At 35.8% G+C, this 24,740-nt stretch overlaps 3 protein-coding genes across 3 annotated transcripts; 2 read left to right on the plus strand and 1 right to left on the minus strand.

The window, feature by feature from the left end:
- Nucleotides 1-1,420: 1,420 nt before the first annotated feature.
- On the plus strand, nt 1,421-5,759 carry LOC110794948 (uncharacterized). Its single transcript, XM_021999916.2, has 3 exons — nt 1,421-1,576; nt 4,299-5,269; nt 5,442-5,759. The coding sequence occupies exons 2-3, from the start codon at nt 4,322-4,324 to the stop codon at nt 5,445-5,447; spliced, it is 954 nt and encodes a 317-aa protein (XP_021855608.1). The 5' UTR covers nt 1,421-1,576; nt 4,299-4,321; the 3' UTR covers nt 5,448-5,759.
- Nucleotides 5,760-11,253: 5,494 nt separating this feature from the next.
- Nucleotides 11,254-12,231, minus strand: LOC110794976 (auxin-binding protein ABP19a-like). Its single transcript, XM_021999951.2, has one exon. It carries the CDS (start codon nt 12,134-12,136, stop codon nt 11,507-11,509), a length of 630 nt encoding a protein of 209 aa, XP_021855643.1. The 5' UTR covers nt 12,137-12,231; the 3' UTR covers nt 11,254-11,506.
- Nucleotides 12,232-19,061: 6,830 nt separating this feature from the next.
- LOC130469550 (uncharacterized) lies at nt 19,062-24,449 on the plus strand. The gene is made up of 6 exons (XM_056838901.1): nt 19,062-19,489; nt 19,609-20,293; nt 20,414-22,604; nt 22,718-23,802; nt 23,899-23,962; nt 24,058-24,449. Exons 1-6 carry the CDS (start codon nt 19,062-19,064, stop codon nt 24,447-24,449), a joined length of 4,845 nt encoding a protein of 1,614 aa, XP_056694879.1.
- Nucleotides 24,450-24,740: the final 291 nt, after the last annotated feature.

Here is a 24,740-nt window from a genome sequence, read left to right on the forward strand (position 1 = left end):
ATATAACTCCCACAAAAATACATAGACTATATAGGTAAAGCCACACATGCAAGTCAATGGCTGAAAATGCTCAGTCAATGGCGGAAATTTGTATTTGGTTGTCTTACGCAAAAAAAAAATTGCATTAAGGTGTGATTTCACAAAAAAATGATATAAGGTTATTTCTCGCAAAAAAAGGGTTATAAAAGGTTCTTTTATAACAAAATAAAGCCACACGTGCTTCTCACGTGCAAGTCAATGGTCGGAAATGATCGGTCAATGCCGGAAACTTGCATTTTGTTATCTTTCGCAAAAAAAAATTTACATTAAGGTGTTATTTCGCAAAAAAAAAATTACATTAATTTCACAAAAAAAATTATATAAGGTCCTTTAATTTTTCGCAAAATTTGGGTTATAAAATGTCCTTTTTGACAAATTTGCCTTATAAAAATTCATATTTTTAACAATCTATACACGTAAATATATGATGATATATAGTATCAAGAAAATATTACCTTCGTAAAAAATCAACTAACACACCAAAATAATCATACATTAACGATAAGCGTATTTCAAGCAATCTAAATAGGATAAAACAAAATTGAAATAAAACACCAAGCTACACCTATATGATATTTTGCCTTAAACATCTACCAACATTTTAATTGTCTAACATGCTTTAAAATATTATTTCTCATCCACTAACCATTTTTACTAAATTTCTAATTTTGTAGAAATCCTATGCATTAGCACGGACACATACTAATAATTTTATTATTGTTTTTTATATGTTAATGTCAATTAATAATCAAAGTTCTTAAATTGACACTTACAGCGGGTCAATATACTTTCTTTGTTCTTTTTTGTACGAAACAAATATTTTGGCACGTTTGCACGATTTCAAACATTAATATCTTGAATTGTTGATAAGAAAAATTACAAAAAGTTATATTTAAAAAATATTTATTGAGACGAATCAAATAAGATCTCACACGACTATATTTTTTTACTTTAAGTATAAATCACAAAATGAAGTTAAAAAAACATGTATGAATATTATCTAATATTTAATTGTATCATGTAAATAAGGATTGAGAAAGTATAGTGGGGAGAGGGAGTGTAACTTTTTTTTCCCCCTCTATTACCGTGAAGCGGGTTTGTTTGTTTATACTTCCTCCGTCTTTTAATACTCGCAACGTTTGGACTTTTGCCACTATTCATATAATCTACTTTGACTATTCGTAGTGTTTTTTATATAAGATAAAACATAGTCATGTGGGATCTTGTTAGATTCGTCTCAATGTGTATTTTCAAAATATCAACTTTTTATAATTTTTGCATAAAGAGAATTTAAGATATAAATGATCAAAGTTGTGCATCGGCATACGTGAAACTAACAAACGTTGCGAGTAATAAAAGACGGAGGAAGTATTTTTTTTCTTTTCCGATAACTTGTCATTTTTATATATGGTCGTGTGTTGTACTGTTGTACTTATAAAACTTCGTCCTCTTTCTCAGTCCTCTGTTTTTCATCCAAAAATAAATAAATAAATAAATAACTCAAGTTTCATTCTGCTCCAATTGTATTTTTTTCTGGGTAAGTTCTTTTTCATTTCCTGATTTCTTATGTAATATTTAATTAAATTTATATCCACCCAATTACTTGATTGGTGTTGCTTTTATCCGGGGAGTGATCAATTTTCTCTATGATCTGAATCATGTGATCTTGCATTATTTAATTAGATCTATAATTATCTGCACTTTATCATGCTAAATTAATCTACATTAGATGTTTTAGTTGAGAAATTCGCAAAAGTTTTAGACCATTTCTTAATTTTAGATCGTTTAAAATTCTAGTAATTTGAATGACCCCAGAAATGATTCTTGATTAATAACAAGAATTTGAGGAATTTTTGATCTGAAGAAAGTGAAAATTCTGAAATTTGAGGAGGTTTTGAGGATGTTGACTTTGGATTTTATGTGATTGTTTTTGTTGTTGATTTGGGCTGAAAGATCACATAACAAAGGTTTTGATTTTAATTTAATGTATTGCGTATTGTATTTCTTTTTGAACAATTTGATGACTTATTACATTTGTGACTGAATTGGGTATCTGAAGGGTTAGCCGTGATCTACTGTAATTTTCTCTCATAGTTTGATTCGTTCTTTAGTTTTCGTGTTTTTGAGCTGCAAAAATTTCCTTGTGATGGTAGTGTAGTACACAGTGCATTGTGCCATTGCTCTATTTTCAGTCAGGAGTATTATCTTTTAATATCTGAGTGTTAACTTACAGCTGCTCTACTTTTGCATCAACCCCTTTGATCTGTAAGTGAACGCTTCACTTAGGCTCCGTTTGGTAGGGCGTAAAACGTTTTCATGAAAAACGATTTTCCCCTTTTCAATCATTTTACGTTGTTTGGTTGGGTAAGGGATGAAAATCAATTTCCATGACTCTCTCAAAGGTGGAAAACCATTTTCCATTTGAAAGGGAGGTAAACCACTTTTCCTTCTTTCCTCCTTACCTCCCTCTCCTTTCTTGCCCTCAATCTTCACCATCTTCTCTCATTTTCCTTTAAGTTACCAAACAGAGGAAAACTAGTTTGGAATTGTGTTTTCCCTTGAAAAATGTTTTCCATGGAAAATCATTTTACATTGAAAACGTTTTACACTCTACCAAACGGAGCCTTAATGTTGACTGAAAAACTCAAATCATGATTTAGTAGCATAATAACATCTATAGTTTCATGTCGGCCAGCCTCAATCATTTTGGAACTAAGGCTTGGTTGTTGTTGTTGTTGTAATAGCATCTATAGTTAATAGTTTGATTACTTGGTAGTTGGTACTACAGTTGTCAAACAAATAAGAACAATACCCTTTTGAGCTTATGTTAATTTGTACCCGTAAGAGGCGGAGCAAAAATGTGATTTTGTTGGGAGCGTCATGCTCCAATGCTCGTGGTCAGTAAAAGGAAATTTAAAACTTTAAAATAAAGGGGAATTTTTTGACGAATTGCACCGTTGTAGACATAGACTCATAGTCAGTTTTGATTTAGATCTGGCAAAGATGTGATTACTACTTAGGGATGAATTAGAATGACAGTTAACTGTATCCCACTGCTAATGATCATACATCATTCTTATCTTATTGCCATTTCCCAAAGGTTTTTACTGGTAAGTTATTTTGTACTTTATTGCAAACTCTTTTCCCTCATCCTCCTGTGTCTGGTACTCAGGTGTCCTGTGTCACTATGCGTATGTGTTGGAGGCATGGTGATGCTGGTATGTGTAGCATATAATTTAATCTTATCTGTTGTGAGAATGAAATAAGCATCTGCCGCTTTAAAATTACTTGGAGTTAATTGTAGCTAGCTCATAGTTTGCTTTACGGAATAGAGCCTGGTGTATAAAACAATGTTGTAATTGTGATGATCCTGATGGATGGATGGTATTTATGCCACTTTTTGGATATTCAAAAAAATTAATTGCATCACGCAATCACATTTTCTCCAGAACCTGCTGAAAATGGAGGAAAATCCAGAATAGAATATGATTTAGTACTTTCCCCTCTTGGGATTGTGGGTGCAGGGACTGAGATATTCAATCCTTGTGGTCTGTGACTTCTTTTTTTTATTATCGATAGCCATAAGACCATTCAGTGACTACGAAAAGTAACTGTCTAATTCTTATTGCCTATGTTTTATTTGAATTCACATCCTCGTAGTCTCTTTTTCTCACCCTAAATTGACTTTCCCAAAAATTAGATGCGGGGCTATTTGCTGCATTCTTGGTTCTTGATATATTCACATGGATGAGATGAGATTGGGATCAATTACATTTTGTAAACGGAGTGTTTTTTTCCTATTGGATATGCACTAATAATTTATACTACTATCCCGGAAAGATTACTGTTATTTCTAGGAACCTGAGTATAGTATTTATGACTAATATATATGGATGGAGGGAGTAGTTAGTTCCCTAGTTCACAATTTAAATATTAAATGCATATTTCAATCTTCTCTGCATTATATAACTTACATGAATTAGTTAGAAACTAAAGAACAGTGTTTTCCTGTCAAAATGTTGAAACCATGAGTGATGAATCAATCCATGACGTGCTATTGCACCCCATGAGTTGTATGCTCTCGCCTCTGGGGACATTTTCCCTTTATTGGTTTAATCTAAGTTGTAAAATGGTTGTCTTATGCTTATTAGCACTTTTCTAAAGTGATTCTCTTATGGTTATTGTCAGTTCTGTCTGTTTTGATGAATTATGGTTTAATTATATCTAAAATTTGATTATTTACTGTTTTGACTTTCCAGTTTAAGTTTCTTGCTCGTTGGATATGGCATCAGATGATAATCCAGAGTTAGTTGAAAGGGCTTTTAAAGGGAAAGATTCCAAGAAAGAAGAAAAAGAGGAAGAAAAAGAAGGGTTTATAGAGAAGGTAAAGGACTTCATTCACGACATTGGTGAGAAGATAGAGGGTGCAATTGGATTTGGCAAGCCTACTGCAGATGTTAGTGGGATTCATGTACCTCACATTAGCCTTCATAAGCTAGATATCGTTGTTGATGTTCTAGTGAAAAATCCGAACCCGGTTCCAATTCCCCTAATTGACATAAACTACTGCATTGATAGTGAAGGAAGGAAGCTGATTTCTGGGTTGATTCCTGATGCTGGAACAATCCATGCTCATGGGTCTGAAACTGTCAAGATACCAGCCACTCTGATTTTTGGTGACATTAAAGAGACTTATAAAGATATTAAGCCTGGAAGCATTATTCCTTACAGGCTTAAGGTGGATCTGATTATAGATGTTCCTGTTATTGGAAGGATTACTATCCCCCTTGAGAAAACTGGAAAGATCCCGATACCATACAAGCCTGACATAGACATCGAAAAGATAAAGTTTAAGAGGTTCTCTTTCGAAGAAACTGCTGCAATCATTCATCTGAAAATAGAGAATAAGAATGACTTTGACTTGGGTCTAAAGGATTTGGACTACGAGGTTTGGTTGGGTCATGTAAACATTGGAGGTGCTGATCTTGAAAAATCAGAAATTTTGCCTCAGAATGGTATCAGTAATTTACATCTGCCAGTCACATTTAAGCCCAAGGATTGTGGATCTGCACTCTGGGATATAATGAGAGGAAAAGGGACTGGTTATAGCATGAAGGGAAATATTAATGTTGATACACCTTTTGGTGAAATGAAACTTCCCATCAGCAAGGAAGGTGGTACAACCCGCCTTACCAAGAAGAGGGAAGCTGGAGGCAGTGATGATGATGAGGTATTCATTTTAAGTTGTTCGTTTTGATTTAAGGGGTTACAAGTTACAACCCTAATCTTAGCAATCTTGCAAATGTTTATGTCAAGAATAACACATCTCATACATGCATGTTTTCATTTAGGAAGCTGATTTGGTTAACATTTTAACAAGACCTCCTATTTTGTATGTGCAGGACTAGACCGGACATCTGGATTGCGAAGATGATATGCTGTGTTTAGAGTAAATGAATTGCAACTTGTAGGAAGCTGGGACTGCTGACGGACTTGCATATCGGTAATGTCTGTTTGTGTTGTTGTAAAACTTCTCTCGCTGCTATAAATTTTTCTATAATGAGAATATAATGAAATACATCAAATTATAAAGACCTAGACAATAGATTTTTTATTTATTTGTTTGTGTAATTGTGCCTCTAAAGCGCATTTTTCCTGCGTTATATGCATTTTCAGCATAGAGGCAAAACCCTGTTTTATAATTGATGTCTTTAATAACCCTTCCCAGTTCCCCTACCCTGTTTGGAGGCCGGACCTCATTTGTCACCTTTTCCCTTGATTAAATGTAGAACCATATTTCGAGTGCTTGGCCAATTCGCAAGCTCCTGTAGTAAGATTAGTTTGTAACATGGTTCCAACGAACAACGAAAACAGGACAACTGAATGCTGAATCTGTAAAAACCGAAACCTGAGAAATATCACACGAAGGAACTTTTAGTCCTTCAGTCTCCACGATGTACAACGTTTGGTTTTTGGAACATTAAACCAAGTTTTAGAACACATGCAACATTTTTTAGAATGACGTATAAATTACCTAGCCTTTTCGAACATGGGCTCAAAAACTTATACGGAATAATATATAAAAAAATTGGCAAATACAACCCATTAAAGTTTCATATTTGTCAATTACAACCTTAAGTTTATAATTATGTCAATTACAACCTTAAACTTATACATCCATTTTTTACAGCTCAAAGTCATTTTTCAGCAAAAATAACCGGAAGATGATGGTATAATGTTATTTAAAAAATGACATAATTTCTACAGAAAATTAAATCGAAAAATAAGAATTAAAACAAAATAAATCCAAAAATAAGAATTTAAAAAATTTGAAAAATAATTTTTTTATAGTATTATGTAATTTTTTATAATAACATTATGACGTCATATTTCGGTAATTTTTTCCTGAAAATGACTTTAGCTTGTAATTTAAAATGCATGTATAAATTTAAGGTTATAATTGGTAAAATTAGAAGTTTGAGGTTGTAATTGGCAAATAGAGAACTTTATTAGGATGTGTTGCCAAAATTACCGTAATATATTGTATCTAAAGTTATTTGAAACACAAGCTTAGAGCTGAGCAATAGAGTTTATTCTAAATATTATGTTCTACGTAGTAAATTTTAGTTTTTTTTCCCTATAATTTCAATTTTCAAGATATCAGTGGTTCTACGTTTTAATTGCGCAAATATCGTTAGCGGTTCTATGTCAAAAAAGAAAAATAATAAGAAATTTGTACCCAAACCTACGTGGACAGTACCACAGAAAATAGTTTTTAAACCTATGTAAATGGGGAATTTATTTTGATTTAGCAATATTAAGGGAAATCGTTCTAATCAAATTCTTTATACTTGTATTTGTAGAAATGGTGTATCAACCTCTAGTTTTAAAATATTAAGATCGAGATTTAGAACATATATAATACGTACGTAGCATGAAAACAATTTTTAAAATAACAAATATAAAAGTTAGAGATACGATCGGATAATATGAACTATCATAAGGATGTAAACGTGAAATAAGGAAAAGAAAAAAGTTATGTAAAGAGAGTAAACAACCAAAAAATTGAGAAATTGAAGGTAAGGGTAATGAGACACGAAAAATAAGAAACACGAATACACCATCGGTTTAAAAAATATTACAAAGATATTAAGAAAATAAATCTAATATACATATATAAAGGAGGCATATTTGCTGAATTATTAGAGCGTCACCTAGGATTACTAATGGTTTCGGCCAATGAAAAATAAGATTTCTAATTTATTTTTGAATTAAAAAAATCGAGTGCCACGTAGATAATTAATTAGGTGCCACGTAGATATTTAAATTAAATAATTAATTACTAATATATACAATTCCATCAAAAATCAAACGCTTATAATTAAAAAATAAATCTAAAATAAAATTCATCCAAAATCAAACACTAATCTAAAATAAAATTCAATCCAAAATCAAACATTAATCTAATATTAGAGCGCCACGTAGGAAATCTAATGGTTTCAGCCAATGAAAAATAAGACTTCAAAATTATTTTTGAATTAAAAAGTCGAATGCCGCGTAGATATTTTTTATTAATTATTTATTAATATTACGCATATACAATTTCATCCAAAAACAAACACTTTCAATTACTAATATATACAACTCCATCTAAAATCTAACACTCTAATAATTAAAAAAATAAATCTAAAATAAAGTTCATCCAAAATCAAACAATAATCTTAAATAAAATTCAATTTAAAATCAAATATTAATTCAATATTAGAGCGCCACGTAGAAAAATCTAATGGTTTCGGCCAATGAAAAATAAGATTTCAAAATTAATTTTGAATTAAAAAAGTCGAGTGCCACGTAGATATTTTTATTAATTATTTATTAATATTACGCAGCTATAATTTCATCCAAAAACAAACACTTTCATAATAAAATAAAATAAATCTAAAATGAAATTCAATGCAAAATAAAAAACTAATCTAATCTACTCCCTCCGTTTCTTTTTGTTGTATCCGTTTCCATTTTAAGCATTTCATATTGTTGTATCCATTTAGAATCTATTCTATTTTTGGACATACATTTTATCCTAAAATAACCTTACATTTCTATCTAATTACCAAAATACCTAAAGATTCTACCTATATTCCCACCTAATTTTCCCCACCCATAATATTTAATTCTTTTCCCTTCCCCATATACACACTCTCTCACCTCCTTTATCACCCATCATTATCACTCCTCTCTCTTATCTTATTTCTTTATTATTTTCTCATTCCTTTATTTATTATAATCTCTTACACCCAATCATTACACTTATACCCATGCAAACCAATATTTCAATTTTCTTAAAAACCACACCAGATTCCAAATGGATACATCAAAAAGAAATGGAGGGAGTAATATATAAAAGTGGTATATACATAGGATTTTTATTTAAACATAACAATTTAATAGAATCCGTGCATCGCACGGGCTAAAATCTAGTAAATAAATAGAAGGGGAAAAAACTTATAGAGAAGTTTTCAAAGGGAAATAGAAAAAAAAAGGTCATGTTGAGTCGTGGACATATATTATCTTCCGTCACTTTACCCTATTTAACGTCAATGGCGGAGCCAGGATTTTACCTTTTGGGGGGCGGTTGTTCCGTACGGGTGACGTCGAAAAAAATTCTTTAAATAAATACTTAATTAATTTAATTATATATTATTAAATACGAAGTATAGTTATAGTAAGAATTTATAAATATGTAAAATCAGTTGTAGAGTTAAATATAATGGCATAAGATATGAGATCTAGAAACATGGGTAAAATAAAAAATATAATAAAAAATAAAGATTTAACCCCAAAAAAAACCCATTTTGCAAGTAGTAGGAGTCGAACACCAGGCTTGTCTAACAAATTTACAATACTTCACCGGCTCACCGCTGATCCAGCGGAGTACATGTTAATTAATGTGCTTCAATACACCTCACTGGCAACCACTAGGGCAAGATAAATTCACTGTCCAATGTATACATTTTTAATATATAACCAGTTTATTTTTCATCTTTAGGGGGGTGGCTGCCCCTACCAGGCTACCAGCCCCCTATCTCCGTTACTGTCTAACGTCATATTTTCTCAATCTCCAATACATTCAAATGACGTTTGGTTTCCCTGCGGTAAATAGAATGAAATCAATAAAGGTACTGAGAGGGAAAGAAAAGTGATACCCTTTGAGATAAGTTGTTGTTTGAGTTTTATTTAACCTCATTTTCTCCTTCCACCATTGTTCAACCATATTCTCACTCTCATGGTGTGCCGCGCTGCCTATCACGATGCCCTCTTCTCGAAAACAGCTAATTATGTATGTCTGAGAGAGATACAAATGCAGATTTTTCTTCTTTGTTCCACTACTACAAATTAGAATAACAAGAACATACATATGGGAAAATAAATAAAACATGAAAATGTGAGAGTAATATGAAAAAGACACCATCATCCAAATAAAATGTGTTAATATTACGAAAAAACATCATCTTCTGAATGAATGGTGCAAGTAGACATGTCAAAAATCGACATATCCGAAATCCGAAAAAAACATGCAATACCTACTCAAAACTACTGGGTCTTAAACATAATTTTGTAACCCTAAGTCCGATTTTTTTTCGAACCCAAACAAACAAATATAAGGGGTCGAAACCCTACCGAACTTGTTTTTGCAGAACCGATTAAAAGCTATTCCATCCGTCCCAGAATACTCGCACTGGTTTGACCGATACATAGTTTAAGCCAATTTAATTGTTTTATTATTTAATTAGGTGGTAATTGATATTGAGTATTTTTTTTAATATAGTTAGTGAAAAATGTGTCAACGTTTTGGGTGGTAGGGGGTGGGGGTGAATTTTTAATGTTTTTTTAAATGTTAGGAATACAAGTGGGACTTTGATAGAAATTTGAGGACGCACGCGAAAGTTTTGATGGACCTCAATTATATAACAAAATTGTATTTTCATCAATGATTACATTAATAAGAATTGTTCAACAATATTTGTGAGAGCCCATCTCTCTCACTTATATCTTTGGTAGAACTCTTGTTTCTACCACTCACTCATGTTTTTTGTGGAAGCTCTCTTAATTTGCTCATCCCTAAACTTATGAAAATACAACCTATTTATAGTTGTTCAATATAGGTCATCTTTATTCTCTAGAATTTTCTACCTCCTTCGCTAACTAGATTTTTCTAGACACTTAGGTAGATATTTTTCAAGTAAATTCTACACATTGTTTTGACTAGATTTTTCTACACACTTTACTACTAGATTTTTATATAGTACATTCTAGATTTAGATTTTTCTAGATTAACATTTTAACAGACTTTAGGTAAATAAATATGTCATTTATAAAAATGTTGCAAGTATTCTAAAACAGCTTTATAAAAAAAAAGCGGTGTAAATATTTCGGGACTGAGGGAGTATTTTATTACACTTGTGCTAATTTGATTAGGGCTTGTAATTTCCTTGCTTTAATTGCATTTTCTCCAGTCACGAATCACCCTAAATAAATAAATAAACATAGTTTTTTGTATTGGAAAAAAGTTATTGGACGATACTGTATTATTGTGTGACTGTGTCTAGCCAGTCTGCTTACTTCTTGGGCTATTTCAAATTTTCAATAGGTTGTTTAACATGACTGTTGACTAACCTATCAATTTTTTTATAAAATTATTTACTAATATATCCAAATAGTGTAAATAGTTGAATTGAGAAGATTTTTGTGGGACAAAGGGAATAAGGTTTAGTTTGTTTCACCGAAAAATATTTTTAGAAGAAAATGATTTTCTAGGGAATACAATTTTCAAAGGAATTGAAAATATAGAGGGATAATAGTTTTTCTTTGCTTGTTTCCTTACAAGAAAATCTATAAAGAAAAAGAACATAGAAGTGGGAATTAGATGAGAGAAAAGGAAATGTAACGGATTAGAATGAAAAATACGGCATTTTTTGTTTTTAAAAGAAGTTAGTTTTCTCCAGGAAAAGTTGTTTTCCACCTTTAAAAAAATTATTTTCCACCCTTAACAAAACAAACAAAGAAAATAAGAAAATCATTTTCCAAAAAGTGTTTTCTATCGAAATAAACAGAGCTTAAAGGGAAAAGTAGTTGTGTAACTTCTTTGAAAAACACTGCCAACACAAACGTCTCACTTTCTAAGTTCAACAATCAAATAAAATACGTCTCACTGTCTAAGTTCAACAATCAAATAAAATTTCATAAAATACTGCTGATGAAGTGAAGAGTAATACAATCAAATAATACAATCAAATAAACTTTTTCTATACACTAGCTTTACTTCGTTATGAGTATAACGACCACAAACAACACGTACATCAAGAGTTCAAGACATATATAATACATTCACTCGCTTATTTATTGAGCACAAATAAAAATTTTAAAAACCGACTTTGGTACATAACAAAATAAGTACAATAGCGCATGTTTAAGCATTGTCAAATAACCCCCTCATCCTCGTGACCTCTTCGTTACTTAGAAGAGTGATTTGCTCAGCCATATTAGCAGGTAAATTTCCAGCAAATAAGGAGTTCATAGTGAATTGGACCGCGGGATTTGCTCCGTTCAAGCTAACAATTGCAATAGCTGGAATTGAACCAACATTAACTTGAAAATGAAGCATAGATTTTGGGAAGATCATAACGTCTCCAACCTCAAGTCTTCTATAATAAGCGTTATTCCTTGCGTCAATGAATCCTGCAAGTATGGACCCCCTGGTTACGATTATAACTTCTGATGTTCGGTGTGAATGTACTGGAATAACTCCACCAACACCTAAGTCTAACCTTGCCATAGAAATACCCAAACCATTCAAAGCAGGGAATTGATTTACAAATGCAAGAGTCACATTAAATCTATAAACGTTGGTTGATGTGGTCCTTTCACCACGAAAGCCGGTATACACAAAATCGTCTGTCGTAACATTAGCAGAATCTTTGCAAGCAAATCCTTGAGGTCCTCTTGGAAGAGTAGTATCTCCTACACAGAAATCGAGCTCAATAGCATGAGAGACGGAAACCAAGAGAAAAAGGGCGAAGAAAACAACAAGGTTATTCATTTCGGAAACTAGCGTAGTTAGAGAATATATAGGTTGTGGACTTGTGGTATATACTTTTGTGTAGATGATATGTTTTTGTCTTGCATTTGATTGCCTCGGTTGATACGCTATATATATATAGGGTGGAGATGGGGGCTTAGTTCATCCTACGTGGAATTTGTAGGAATTGACTTTTGATTATTAGACCTTTTTGTGGTCAATAACTTAATCACGAAAATAAAATTATTACTTCGGATTAGCAGCATTAGCTTAGATTTTTTTTTTTATTCCAATTTCGGTGGCTTTTTTCGTATTGTTGAACCAAAAATGAAATTAAAATATATGTTAAGGTCTGCAAATAAGGAATTTAAGTATTTAAATGGATAATGTTGCAATTTTAAATTGGATATTCAAAGATGGCTTACTCAAAGTCCAATTGTATATATTGAATGTTTTTTGAAAAAGTTCACCTACTATTGAAGGACGTGGCGGAGTACGTGTTTTGTTTTTTTTTGTGTGCAAATGAGCCACAAGGACGGGGATGAAAATCGATCATATGATTACCTAGAATCGGGATAGAAGCTCTAAACAACTGAGCTATCCATCACTCTCACGTGTTTTGTTTTTATTTGAAGTGGAAGTGTATTTTATTTACTTGTTTTTCACTTTTTTTTTGTACTTATTACTTGTAGTTAAAAATTGTATTTGAGTAACTTAATTTTTCTTGACTGGACTTATTTTTCGCGAAATAAAAGAAAATAAGGTGAACCGAATAGAACCTATGTTACTTAGTTATTGTTATGGGGATGATACTCATGATTCGGAAGTGAATCTCGTCCATATCATTTTCTATTTGTGGGTCTCTCCGTATTGGGGAGAAAAAATTATATATATGTTATATATATACTCCCTCTGTCTCTTTTTATTCTTTACGTTTTCCTTTTTGGGTGTTCCAAAATGTTCTTTACATTTCCTAGCTTTTATATTATCACATAAATGCTTTACGTACTATTCTATCAAAATTTGTGTTCAATAATTATATTAACCAATTAAATTTATTGGATCATTTAATCTTTCACACTTTTCCATTGGGACACTAAATTTTTTTCATTTCCCAATATCAGAATTTTGATAAAAATGAAAACATTATAAATAAACATAGTTTGTCTAGTTTAAATAAAAAAAATAAAGGAATCTCAATGCACATTAATAAATCGTCAAAACGCGTGCAAAATACAAAACGTAAAGAACAAAAAGAGACGTTGGAGTACATGATTTGAACATGTCTCTTGTTCTCATTGAAATACTAGAAAATTTAATTACACTATCTCCGTCTCTGAATATTCTTTCCACTTGACCAATTCTTTTTTGCACAATTTTCTAAAAATGTACTCCCCCTGAATATAAATATTTTTTCCCATTTTACTTTGACACATTTGCCAATACGTATTTTACACCGTTAATATCTCCAACTAAGTGTAATTAAAAATTATAAAATTTTCATATTGTCAAAGTAATCTTTGAGACGAATCAAACAAAACCTCATATGACTATATTTTTTCTTATATATTGGTAATAATTCAAGAGATTCTCTTCCATAGTAAATAGTGTCAAAATTCCAAATGGGGAAAACATTTAGATTCGGAGGGAGTACTATAAAAGTTGATATTTTAAAACTACTCCGTATAATTAAAGCAAATCAAACAAGATTCAACTTCAATATTTTTTAGCAGAGTGCGCATAGGTTACCCAATAGAAATGTTGCTATGCTACTTAATTACTTCCCCGGTCCCAAATGTTATTTATGCATTTTATTTCGGGTGTCTCAAAATCTTCTTTACATTTCCTGTTATATTATCACATAAATGCTTTAATATTCTATTAAAATTTGTGTCAATTATTATTTTAACCAATTAAATTCATTGGGGTATTTAATCTCTCAAATATTTCCATTAAGACATTAAATCTTTTCCATTTTTCCAATATCATATTTTCCTTTTAAATCTGGGAGCTTCCTTTTAAATCTTACTGGGAGCTTCCTTTTAAATCTTTTCCATTTTTCCAACTAACTCACAAGCTGCTACTTTGCATAACCTACTTCAAAGTCCCACATCAAAAAGAAATTGAAAGCAATACCATAGATTCGTAATATAAAGAAAAGGAAAAGAGTCAATGTCAAAATATAATTTGTTGTGAGTTGTGACCCTAAGGCTTGAGTAATCATATTAGGGCTTAGCATGTATATTTGGGCTTTAAGGCTACGTTTGTAATTAATGTTATTAACCTAAAGCCCATAGCTAGGAGTTGTAATATATACCAACACATTACTGTGAAATAGAATCAAGGAAACAATCTTCCGTAATTAATTTGTCATGGTATCGGAGCTAGCAGCCTAGCAAACCCTAAACCTACATTTTTTTTTTCCGTTTCTCTTCTTCTTCAAGTTTCACCAACGTGATTTCTTGGATAACTATGGACAATGATGGCAAAATCGATCCCGGGTCTCCGTATTACTTGAGTTCTGGAGATCAATCGGGACTTATAATTACTCACGTATTGCTACGGGGTGATGAGAATTACATGGCGTGGGCTAGGGCTATGCAATTGGCTTTACAGTCGCGTCGGAAGTTTATGTTCGTGAATGGTTCGATTACACAACCTCAAGAGAAGACAAAGCAGCTTGATTGGGTGACGGTGAATTCGATGCTTGTATCCTGGATGTTGCGGAGCATGGATGCAAAGGTAGCTTCTTCTATTCCTTTTCACGACAAGCAAAGAAGCTGTGGGACTTCTTGGCTAAAAAGTATGGGTTGGCGAAAATGAAGAGAAAATGAAACAAGGACATGTGACAACAAATTATATACGGGGTATAGAATAAGGATTTGGTACAACTCTATAACAAAAATCTTGTCCCACATCGGCAGAATCTGATTTTATCATAGTTAAGATGTAAATTTTGAGTTTTAGGCCTAAATTAGTATGAGTTAAATTTAATAGTATGAAGTTAAATATGATTTATGACATAATATGGTGAGTAGCATAAGTGCACACTTCATTTTTTTAATATTCTAATTATATCAGTTTGAGTTAAATTTAAGAGAAGTTTCGACAATATTTCAACAACATTTTGCAATTTACAAATTGGTCGGAGCAATTTAACAAACGAGAATATCACTGTAATACACGAGCTATAGTATGAGGTGAACTTCAAGTTTGCACGGTGAACATCAAGTTTGCACCACATTTGACAAGTTTGTTGTTGAGCTCAGACTGAGCTTAGAAAGCTTCGAGCCTAGAAATTAAAGTTGATATCCATGTTTCCGTGTATAAATACTTTGGGCTTATTAGATTAAGATTAAATGTCTTCTCTCAGTGATAGTATTTATAACATTACTTTTTATCCTTCATATTTTTCTCCGATGTGGGACAAGATAATGTATTTACTTATGCAAAGAACTTACTGAGTACTCTGTATCTTATTTACTACGTACTAGCCTTTGCCTCTTAATCCTCTTTTGCCTCCATAGTTCATTAGTCCATACCACAAACTAGTTTAGTACCCGTGCAACACACGATTATTACTACTCCGTAAATATTTTTATGTAATGCTTTTTAATAGTTAAATAATTATTTACGGAAAATTTAATAAAATAAAATATAAGACCTATGGAATAGGCAAAGAAAGTCACAAAGATTGACGGGATGGTGAAATCGAGAGCGCATCAAATTCACATCTTGCTATGAAGCATCTTGAATTTTAGATTAGTAATTGTGAATTTGAACATAATCACGAAATCTATAGTAACACTGTGTTTTACTTTATGTTGACGATATTATTTTGTGCACATCATCTGATGCTTTGTGTGACAGATTGATCTCCATTTAAAAACAAAATTCCCGATGTCTGATTTGGGGCCCCTGAATTACTTTTTGGGAATTTCTGTCTCTCATACTCCTTCTTATATGCTTCTCTCTCAGAAAAAGTATGAACAAGAAATTCTGGAACGTGCAGGCACGTTGTAAGCCTGCTGCCACTCTTGTAGACACTAATGCAAAGCTTAGTGTAGATTCAGGTCCCCCTGTGGCGGACCCAACTCAGTACCGCAGTCTGGCAGGTGCTCTACAGTACCTTACGTTTACTCTCCCTTACATTGCCTAAACGGTGCAACATGTGTGTCTTTTTATGCATGATCCACGGGAGCCTCATTTGTATGCATTAAAGAGCATCCTGCATTATATTCAGGGCACTATTGACCATGGATTACACTTATATCCTACATCTACTTTGCGTTTGATTACATATACTGATGCAGATTGGGGTGGGTGTCTTGACACTCGTCGTTCGACTTCAAGATATTATTTTTTCTTAGGTGACAATCTTATTTCTTGGTCTTCTAAGCTGCAGCCTACTCTTTCTAGATCAAGTGCAGAGGCAGAATATAGAGCCGTCGCGATTGTCGTTGTAGAGGCGTGTTGGCTGCGTAGCCTTCTTCTAGAGTTGCATTGTCCTCTACACCAGACCACCATTGTTTATTGTGATAATGTCAGTGTTATTTATTTATCTAGCAATCCCGTCCAACATCAGCGCACCAAACATATGGAGATGGACATCCATTTTTTTCGCGAGAAAGTAGCGTTGGTTCAGGTACGGGTGTTACACATTCCTTCACGGTATCAATTTTGCAGACATTTCACTAAGGGTCTTCCTCGACAATTGTTTTTGGATTTCAGATCCATTCTTAATGTACGACCTCCTCCTGCTACGACTGCGGGGGTGTGATAGAGATAGAAATCTACTAAGATTTAATCTCTTAAAATATTTGATGTATATTAGACTTTTAGTCATATTAGTATTCCTAATCCTATTAGGACTCATATTGTAATCCCTATATATTTAACTAGATTTTAGCCTGTGCGATGCACGAACTTTATTAAATTGTTAAGTTAAATAAAACTCTTATATATATCAACTGCTATATTTATATATTAGATTAGATTATTTTTTATTTTTTATTGAATTTCATTTTATATTTATTTTTTAATTATTATAGTGTTTCACTTTGGATGAAATTATATATGCGTAATATTAATAATTAATTAATAAAAATATCTACTTGGCGCCTAATTATTTATCTACGTGGCATTCGACTTTTTTAATTCAAAAATAATTTCAAAATATCTATACTATATATTAAAAGGCGTTGATAAGCAAGCCTATGTGCCACGTGGAACTCACACTAATCTCACTTTAATGTTCCATGTCATACAGAATTACACTATTATTTAAAAATGATAAATATGTGTGGTACAAGTCTTGAACCCGTGACCTCTAATTTGTACACCAAACAAATAACCACTAATCCAAATCAAATTATATGTCATCTTTTCATAACAAACTATAATAAATGACAACTTAATAATTATGGAGTATTGAATTTATTTTAATTTTTTTTTCCGTGTATTAACCTGGGGCATCGCCCGGGCCCAAATACTAGTTATTTTTTATTGGCCGAAAGCATTAGATTTCCTACGTGGCGCTCTAATATTGGATTAGTGTTTGATTTTAGATAGAATTTTATTTTAGAATAGTGTTTGATTTTGGATGAATTTTATTTTAGATTTATTTTTTAATTATTAGAGTGTTTGATTTTGGATGGAGTTGTATATAATAGTAATTAATTAATTAATTCAAATATCGACGTGGCACCTAATTAATTATCTACGTGGCACTTGATTTTTTTTTATTCAAAAATAAATTAGAAATCTTGTTTTTCATTGGCCGGAACCAATAGTAATTTTAGGTGACGCTCTAATATTTCAGCAAGTATGTCTCCTTCAGATATATATATATACCTAATTTTAGGTGTATGAAAACAAATGTTAGTATATATAATATATTGTTGGCTTCATCTTAATATATATTTTCAAAATATTAATATATTTATAAGTTTTTATAATATGTAGTTAAAGAAATTGGTGGTCAAAGTTGTGCATTGACAAGCATGTCCGGTCGAAACAGGTCGAGTATTAAGGGACGCAGGGAGTATATTAGATAAATGGAATACACTTCAATTCACGGAGTTTCACAATATCTAACAATCACTTTATAAACGCTGTACGGGTGTGCTACCAGCTGGCTGGTAGCATCCCCAACCAGTTAAGGATAATAGCCAATAATCCTTAACGGCAGCTATTATTCCCTACCAGCATCTCCTAAAAGCCGGTAGGGAGGCGGCACGTGATCAATCAAGAAATCAACGGGTCGCTATCAATCGGGTAGGACCAATTTGTCCGTACGTCCGACCCGCGCCTATATATATGAGCTTCATTTATTACAAAAGGTACACAATCACAATCATAATCATTTTCACCAAACCTAAAATACTTATTACTTACCATACCTGACTTTAGCATCGGAGGGGGGATCCTCGAATTACCCTCGAGGCTAGTTTCATCTTTGTTATCTGCGCAGGACATCATCAAGATAACAACACTACACGATCAGCAAGACCTCTCCAACCGTTCCCATATCATACCGGAACAATTGGCGCTAGAAGGAGGGAACTTCCCAATCTTGTCAAACTAATCAGCCACCATGGATACCAGCAACAAAAAATCTAGAAAAAACAACAATCTTCCACAATCAGCAGTAGTCACACCAACACCAGTAGCACAAGCCACGATAGTCAAACCTTCTCTCTTACCTGTCTCAACCAGCCAAGTCACACCACCTACCAATCCTCCCCCGAAAGTACTCAAGTCACAGATAAGCATTCCCCCTCCAGGTTTTGAAAACCCGAACGACGTGCTCATAGAGGATGAGACGTCCATGGAAGAAAGGGCACAGGATTCTCCATCCCCCCCACAGATACAGAGCAACCTCTCGACGTTGTCCCAATGGTTCACACCACAACAGCTTCTGACGGCTTCGGCCGTCATGAAGGCAATGGAAGAACTGTCCTCGGGGAGGACAGAAGGAAATCAGATCGTGGTTACCGGTAGTCGCCCGGGCGCGATGCCAGTTAGAAATCTCTATGAAACCCTAGAGCATGAAGTTGTACTGCCAGCACAACCTGAACCAATACTTATCTGCAGTGAAAATCCGGGCAGAAGGAAAAGGCATAGTTCTCGGCGCAGGAAAAGGTCCACTAGACGCCGAGAGTCAATATCAGAGCAGGAGGGGTCGGTTCCTGCTGGTAGGGAATCGACGCCGTACCACGAGGAGTACATCGTGCAATCTCCACAGCCTGAGTGGAATAGATACGAAGGATATATGCCTCATCAGGAGCCGATGAGACAAACCATACATCCCAAAGACTCCCCGCTATGCAGGGATATTCTGGAGCAGCCTATGGAGAAGGTAAAGATGCCGACGTGCAAATATAATGGAACCACACACCCCGAAAATCATTCCACCGCTTTCGAACAACACATGATGTTGTATTCTGACTCGGATGCCATGTGGTGCTAAGTGTTCCAAACCACCTTGTCAGGGTGGCAACCGACTGGTATAAGAAGTTGCCGGCTGGATCGATATTTAGCTTTCGGCAGATACAAGAGGACTTTGTGAGGCGGTTCATTAGCAAAGTTGAACGAAAGAAAACATCCGGAGATTTGATGTCAATCTCACAAAGGCCGAAAGAACCGCTGAGAGAGTACCTTACTCGGTTTAACAACGAATCCATCACCATAACAGATTTACAGCAAGAAATAGCCGTTTTGGCTCTGTTGAGAGGAATGCAAGAGTGCGAGTTCAAAAGGTACCTGGGAAGAAAATCATTTACCTCGCTGGGGGAGGCCTTGAGAAAAGCAAATGAGTATATCAGAAGTGATGAGTTGATGCTAATATCACCCATGGGGGGAAATCAGGCAGTACAATCGGCCAGGAAAGATCATGTTCCCATACAGCAACACAGTTACCGAAAAGATAACAGTAGAAAGGAGGGCCATCAGCAGAGAGGGGGATATCAGAATAGACAGCCGGTAGGGGCTTATAAGATGTATACTCCACTTAACACCGCCAGAGCCACTATCTACGCAGTAAACAAATCAGCGGCGTGGAGAAAGCCGTTACCGATGGATGCTCCAGGTAACAATAAGAATTTTTGTGCTTTTCATAATGATCATGGTCATTACACGGAGCATTGTAAAGAGCTAAAAGATAACATTGAAGAGCTGGTAAGAAAGGGATACCTGTCCCAGTACAGGGTCCGGCAGGAGGGCTAGGGAGGAAATAATAGGCAGGGCAGTTCACAAAGTTATGCCCCATACATACCTACCCAGCCGGGGTATTCACAGCCCGCTGGTAGGATTGAACAAGCACCACCACCCCGACAAGAAATCCGGTCATTACCGGAAACGAGTAAAGAAGGGGCTGACAGGGGAAAGAGACCCACTATCTGGGTGATTTCAGGAGGGCCCGTGCATGGAGGTACAGTTAGCGGGGCAATAAAGAATCTAGAGGAGCACCGGCACCTGGTGAGCTACCATAGTGCAAGGAAATGGCCGGAACCAACCCCCTTACCGGTCATCACGTTCACCTCGGAGGATTGTCGCGGCATCATATACCCCCATGATGACCCGCTGGTACTGGAGCTCGAGATAGCAAACTTCCCCGTCAAGAGATGCCTAATTGATGGAGGCAGCTCTGCGAACATCATATTCTGGGAAGCTTTCACCCAGTTGAACATAGATCACGGAGAGTTAGCAAGGGTAAACTATCCCGTTATCGGATTCTCTGGAGCCAACGTTTACCCCGAAGGCAGCATCCGTTTACCGGTTCTAGTGGGTAGAGGAGTATCAGCCAGGGACTTAATGGTCGATTTTTTGGTGATAAAGGTACCAGCAGCGTATAACGTAATAATTGGTCGACCGTTTATCCATGACGCCCAGGCGGTGGTGTCCACTTATCATTTGACTATGATATATCTCTCGAATCTGGAAAGAACGGAAAGAGTACATGGCAGCCAGGAGACTGCCAGATCGTGTTATCTGACAGCGATAAAGGCACAAGGAAGGATGGTACCGAAAACCAACCTCGCCCGAGAAGCAAACATGCCAGCTAAAAGAAAGAGATGGGATCTTAGTATGGAGAATTTTGATGAAAGGCCTGCTTGCATCCCAAGGTCGGCTGCAGATGGAGAAACTCGAGAAATTGAGTTGATAGAAGGAGTTCCGGAGAAAACGGTACGAATAGGTGCCGATATGGAAACAGATCAGCAGGTCAATCTTATCGGCCTACTGCGAGAACATGCAGATGTGTTCGCCTTCTCTGCAGATGAAATGTTCGGTATCAGCCCAGACATTATAGTGCATCGACTGAATGTGGACAAGTCAGTCAGGCCGGTGAAGCAAAAGAAGAGAAATTTCTCCAATGAAAAAAATACCGCAATAAGGGAAGAAGTGGAAAAATTGCTGGAAGCAGGGTTCATAGAAGTTTGTGACTACCCCGAATGGTTGGCTAACGTGGTCATGGTAAAAAAGTCAAATGGCAGTTGGCGAATGTGCGTGGATTTTACCAACCTGAATGGGGCATGCCCCAAGGACTGCTATCCGTTGCCACGAATCGATAGACTGGTAGATTCGACCAGTGGCCATGCTCTGTTGATTTTCCTGGATGCCTTCTCAGGGTATCACCAAATCAGTTTGTGTAAGGCCGATAGAAAGAAGGCCGCCTTCATCACAGATACAGGGGTGTACAGTTACAAGGCTATGCCGTTTGGGTTGAAGAATGCAGGAGCAACCTACCAGAAGCTGGTGGATAGGGTATTTGCTTCCCAGAAAGGGAGAAACATAGAAGTATATGTGGATGATTCAATAGTTAAAAGCCGATTGGCCAGCGACCACATTGATGATTTGAGAGAAACCTTCGAAACACTGAGGAAGTTTAGGATGAAGTTAAACCCCAAGAAATGTGTATTCGGGGTCCGATCAGGAAAGTTCTTGGGTTTTCTAGTAAGCGAAAGGGGAATTGATGCCAACCCAGATAAGGTAGAAGCAATTATGAACCTACCAGAGCCCGGTTGCATAAAAGACGTGCAAAAGTTAACAGGAAGAATGGCCGCATTGACCCGGTTCATTAGCAAATCAGCAGATAAGTCGTTGCCCTTCTTCAACGTATTAAAGCAAAACAAGAAATTCAAGTGGGGAGAAACAGAAAAAGCAGCTTTTGAGGCTGTAAAACGGCACTTGCAAGCCTTACCCACGATAGCCCGACCAGAGGAGGGAGACACGCTGCAGCTATACATATCTGCTTCTCAGCACACAGTAGCAGCAATACTGATCATAGAGAAGGATAAAGCACAGATACCGGTGTACTTTGTCAGCCACATCTTGCAAGAAGCAGAAACGAGATACTCCTTGATAGAAAAGTTGGGATTGGCAGTGCTGATTGCAGCCAGAAAACTGAGACCCTACTTTGATGCGCACGGAATTGAAGTCCTCACAAACTACCCACTAGAGAAAGCAATGCAAAAAATGGACACATCAGGTAGACTCCTAAAATGGGCGATTGAACTGTCAGAATTTCACATGGAATATCGGCCCAGAACAGCTATTAAAGCCCAAGCACTGTCTGACTTCATAGTCGAAGCATCATATCAGGAGGAGGAAATAGAGGAAGGAAAATGGGAAGTAGCAGTAAGCGCTCTGTTACCAAGTCAGGGGCAGGAGGATGGGTAATAATTACTTCACCAGAAGGAGACCAGTTCGAGTATGCTATTAAGTTCTCTTTCCAGGCATCAAACAACGAGGCAGAATACGAAGCTGCAATTGCTGGCATACAGATCTGCATGGCGGCTGGTGCTCGTAGGCTCATACTCACAACCGACTCACAGTTGGTAGCAAACCAGTTCTCAGGAGAGTATGAAACGAAGGAAGAATCCATGAAACGATATGCCGAAAAGCGTAAACAGTCAGTGGCACAGTTGGAAAGTTTCGAAATAAAATTAGTGCCCCGATCAGAGAACATGTTGGCAGACTCCCTGTCGAAACTGGCCAGCTCAAGTGTTCTGATCAAATCAGTAATGATGGAAGTCATGCGTCGAAGGAGTACGAAGATAGTGGGGAAAGAGGTCATGGTAATCACGAGCCAACCTGAATGGTATGACACTATGTGGACATACAAGAGAGATGGAACACTGCCTACAGAAAAAACGGAGGCAAGAAGGTTGATTAGGAACTCATGCTGGTTCATAATCATCAGAGGTCAACTCTACAAACGGGGTTTCAGCTTGCCTTTGTTACGATGCATATCAGCGTATGAATCGGCACGAATGATAGAAGAAATGCATGAGGGAATTTGTGGAAATCATCAGGGAGGAAAAACCCTTGCACTGGTATGCCAAAGACAAGGATACTACCGGCCGACAATGTTAACAGACGCACAAGAGTACGTCAAGAGATGTGAAAAATGTCAAGTTTTCTCGGCAGTCATCAATCGTCCTGCAAACGATCTCATGCCAATCCTAAATCCAATACCGTTCGCCCAGTGGGGAATGGACATTCTGGGACCATTCACAACGGCATCTGGTGGAAGAAAATTTCTTATAGTGGCAGTTGATTATTTCACCAAATGGATAGAAGAAGAACCAGTGGCAAAGATAACTGCAAATCAGGTGAAAAAGTTCATATGGAAAAATATAATCACCAGGTTTGGATTACCAATGGCAATCGTTATGGACCATGGGGTACAGTTTGATTGCTCGCCAGTATAAAGTTTCTTGAGTCTGTACAAAGTCAAGTTTGCCTACTCTTCTGTTTGTCATCCTCAAAGCAATGGGCAGGCAGAAGCTTCCAACAAGCAGATACTGGCAGCAATGAGAAAGAAGCTGGAAGACTATAAGGCTGGTTGGGCCGATATTGTTCCTGAAATACTTGGGGAAATAGAACCACCGTTAAGGAAGCAACGGGAGAGAGCCCATTCCGCCTATGTTTCGGATCAGAAGCAGTGATACCAGCAGAAGTAGGGTTACCCACATTCAGGATCCAGCATTATGAAGAAGACAAGAACGATCAACTGTTAAGGCAGGAGCTGGATTTCCTCCCAGAGATCAGACTCAGAGCAGAAATCAGATCAGCGGCATACAAACAGCGTATAAGTAATGCTTACAACAAAAGAGTAAAGCACAGGCAACTTGAAGTAGGAGACCTGGTGCTCCGTAGAACTGCAGCTACGGGCAAGGCAAAGGTTCAAGGAAAATTAACCCCAAACTGGGAGGGGCCCTATCAGATATGGGAAGAAATCGTACCAGGAGCTTTTAGGATGATGGATATGGGGGGAGTCGCATTGAAAAACTCGTGGAACGCCAGCGTCCTTAGAAAGTTTTATGTGTAATCAGTAAACCAAAAGGCCTGTTGAGCCAGGCCTGTTATGGTCCATGAAATGAAAGGAAGTCGAGGAATTCAAAACAAACAAAATCAAACCCTTAAAGTAGGTTAGCAAGGCTACTATCAGCTTGCTGACTCGGGGTGATGTATAAGCAAAAATTGTGATTCAAACCCTTAAAGTAGGTCAGCAAGGCTACTAGCTACCAGCTTGCTGACTCGGGGTGATACGAATCAGACCCTTAAAGTAGGTCAGCAAGGCTACTATCAGCTTGCTGACTCGGGGTGATGTATAAGCAAA

The sequence above is a fragment of the Spinacia oleracea genome, chromosome 3, assembly GCF_020520425.1.
Source record: "Spinacia oleracea cultivar Varoflay chromosome 3, BTI_SOV_V1, whole genome shotgun sequence".
NCBI classification, from domain to species: Eukaryota; Viridiplantae; Streptophyta; class Magnoliopsida; order Caryophyllales; family Amaranthaceae; genus Spinacia; species Spinacia oleracea.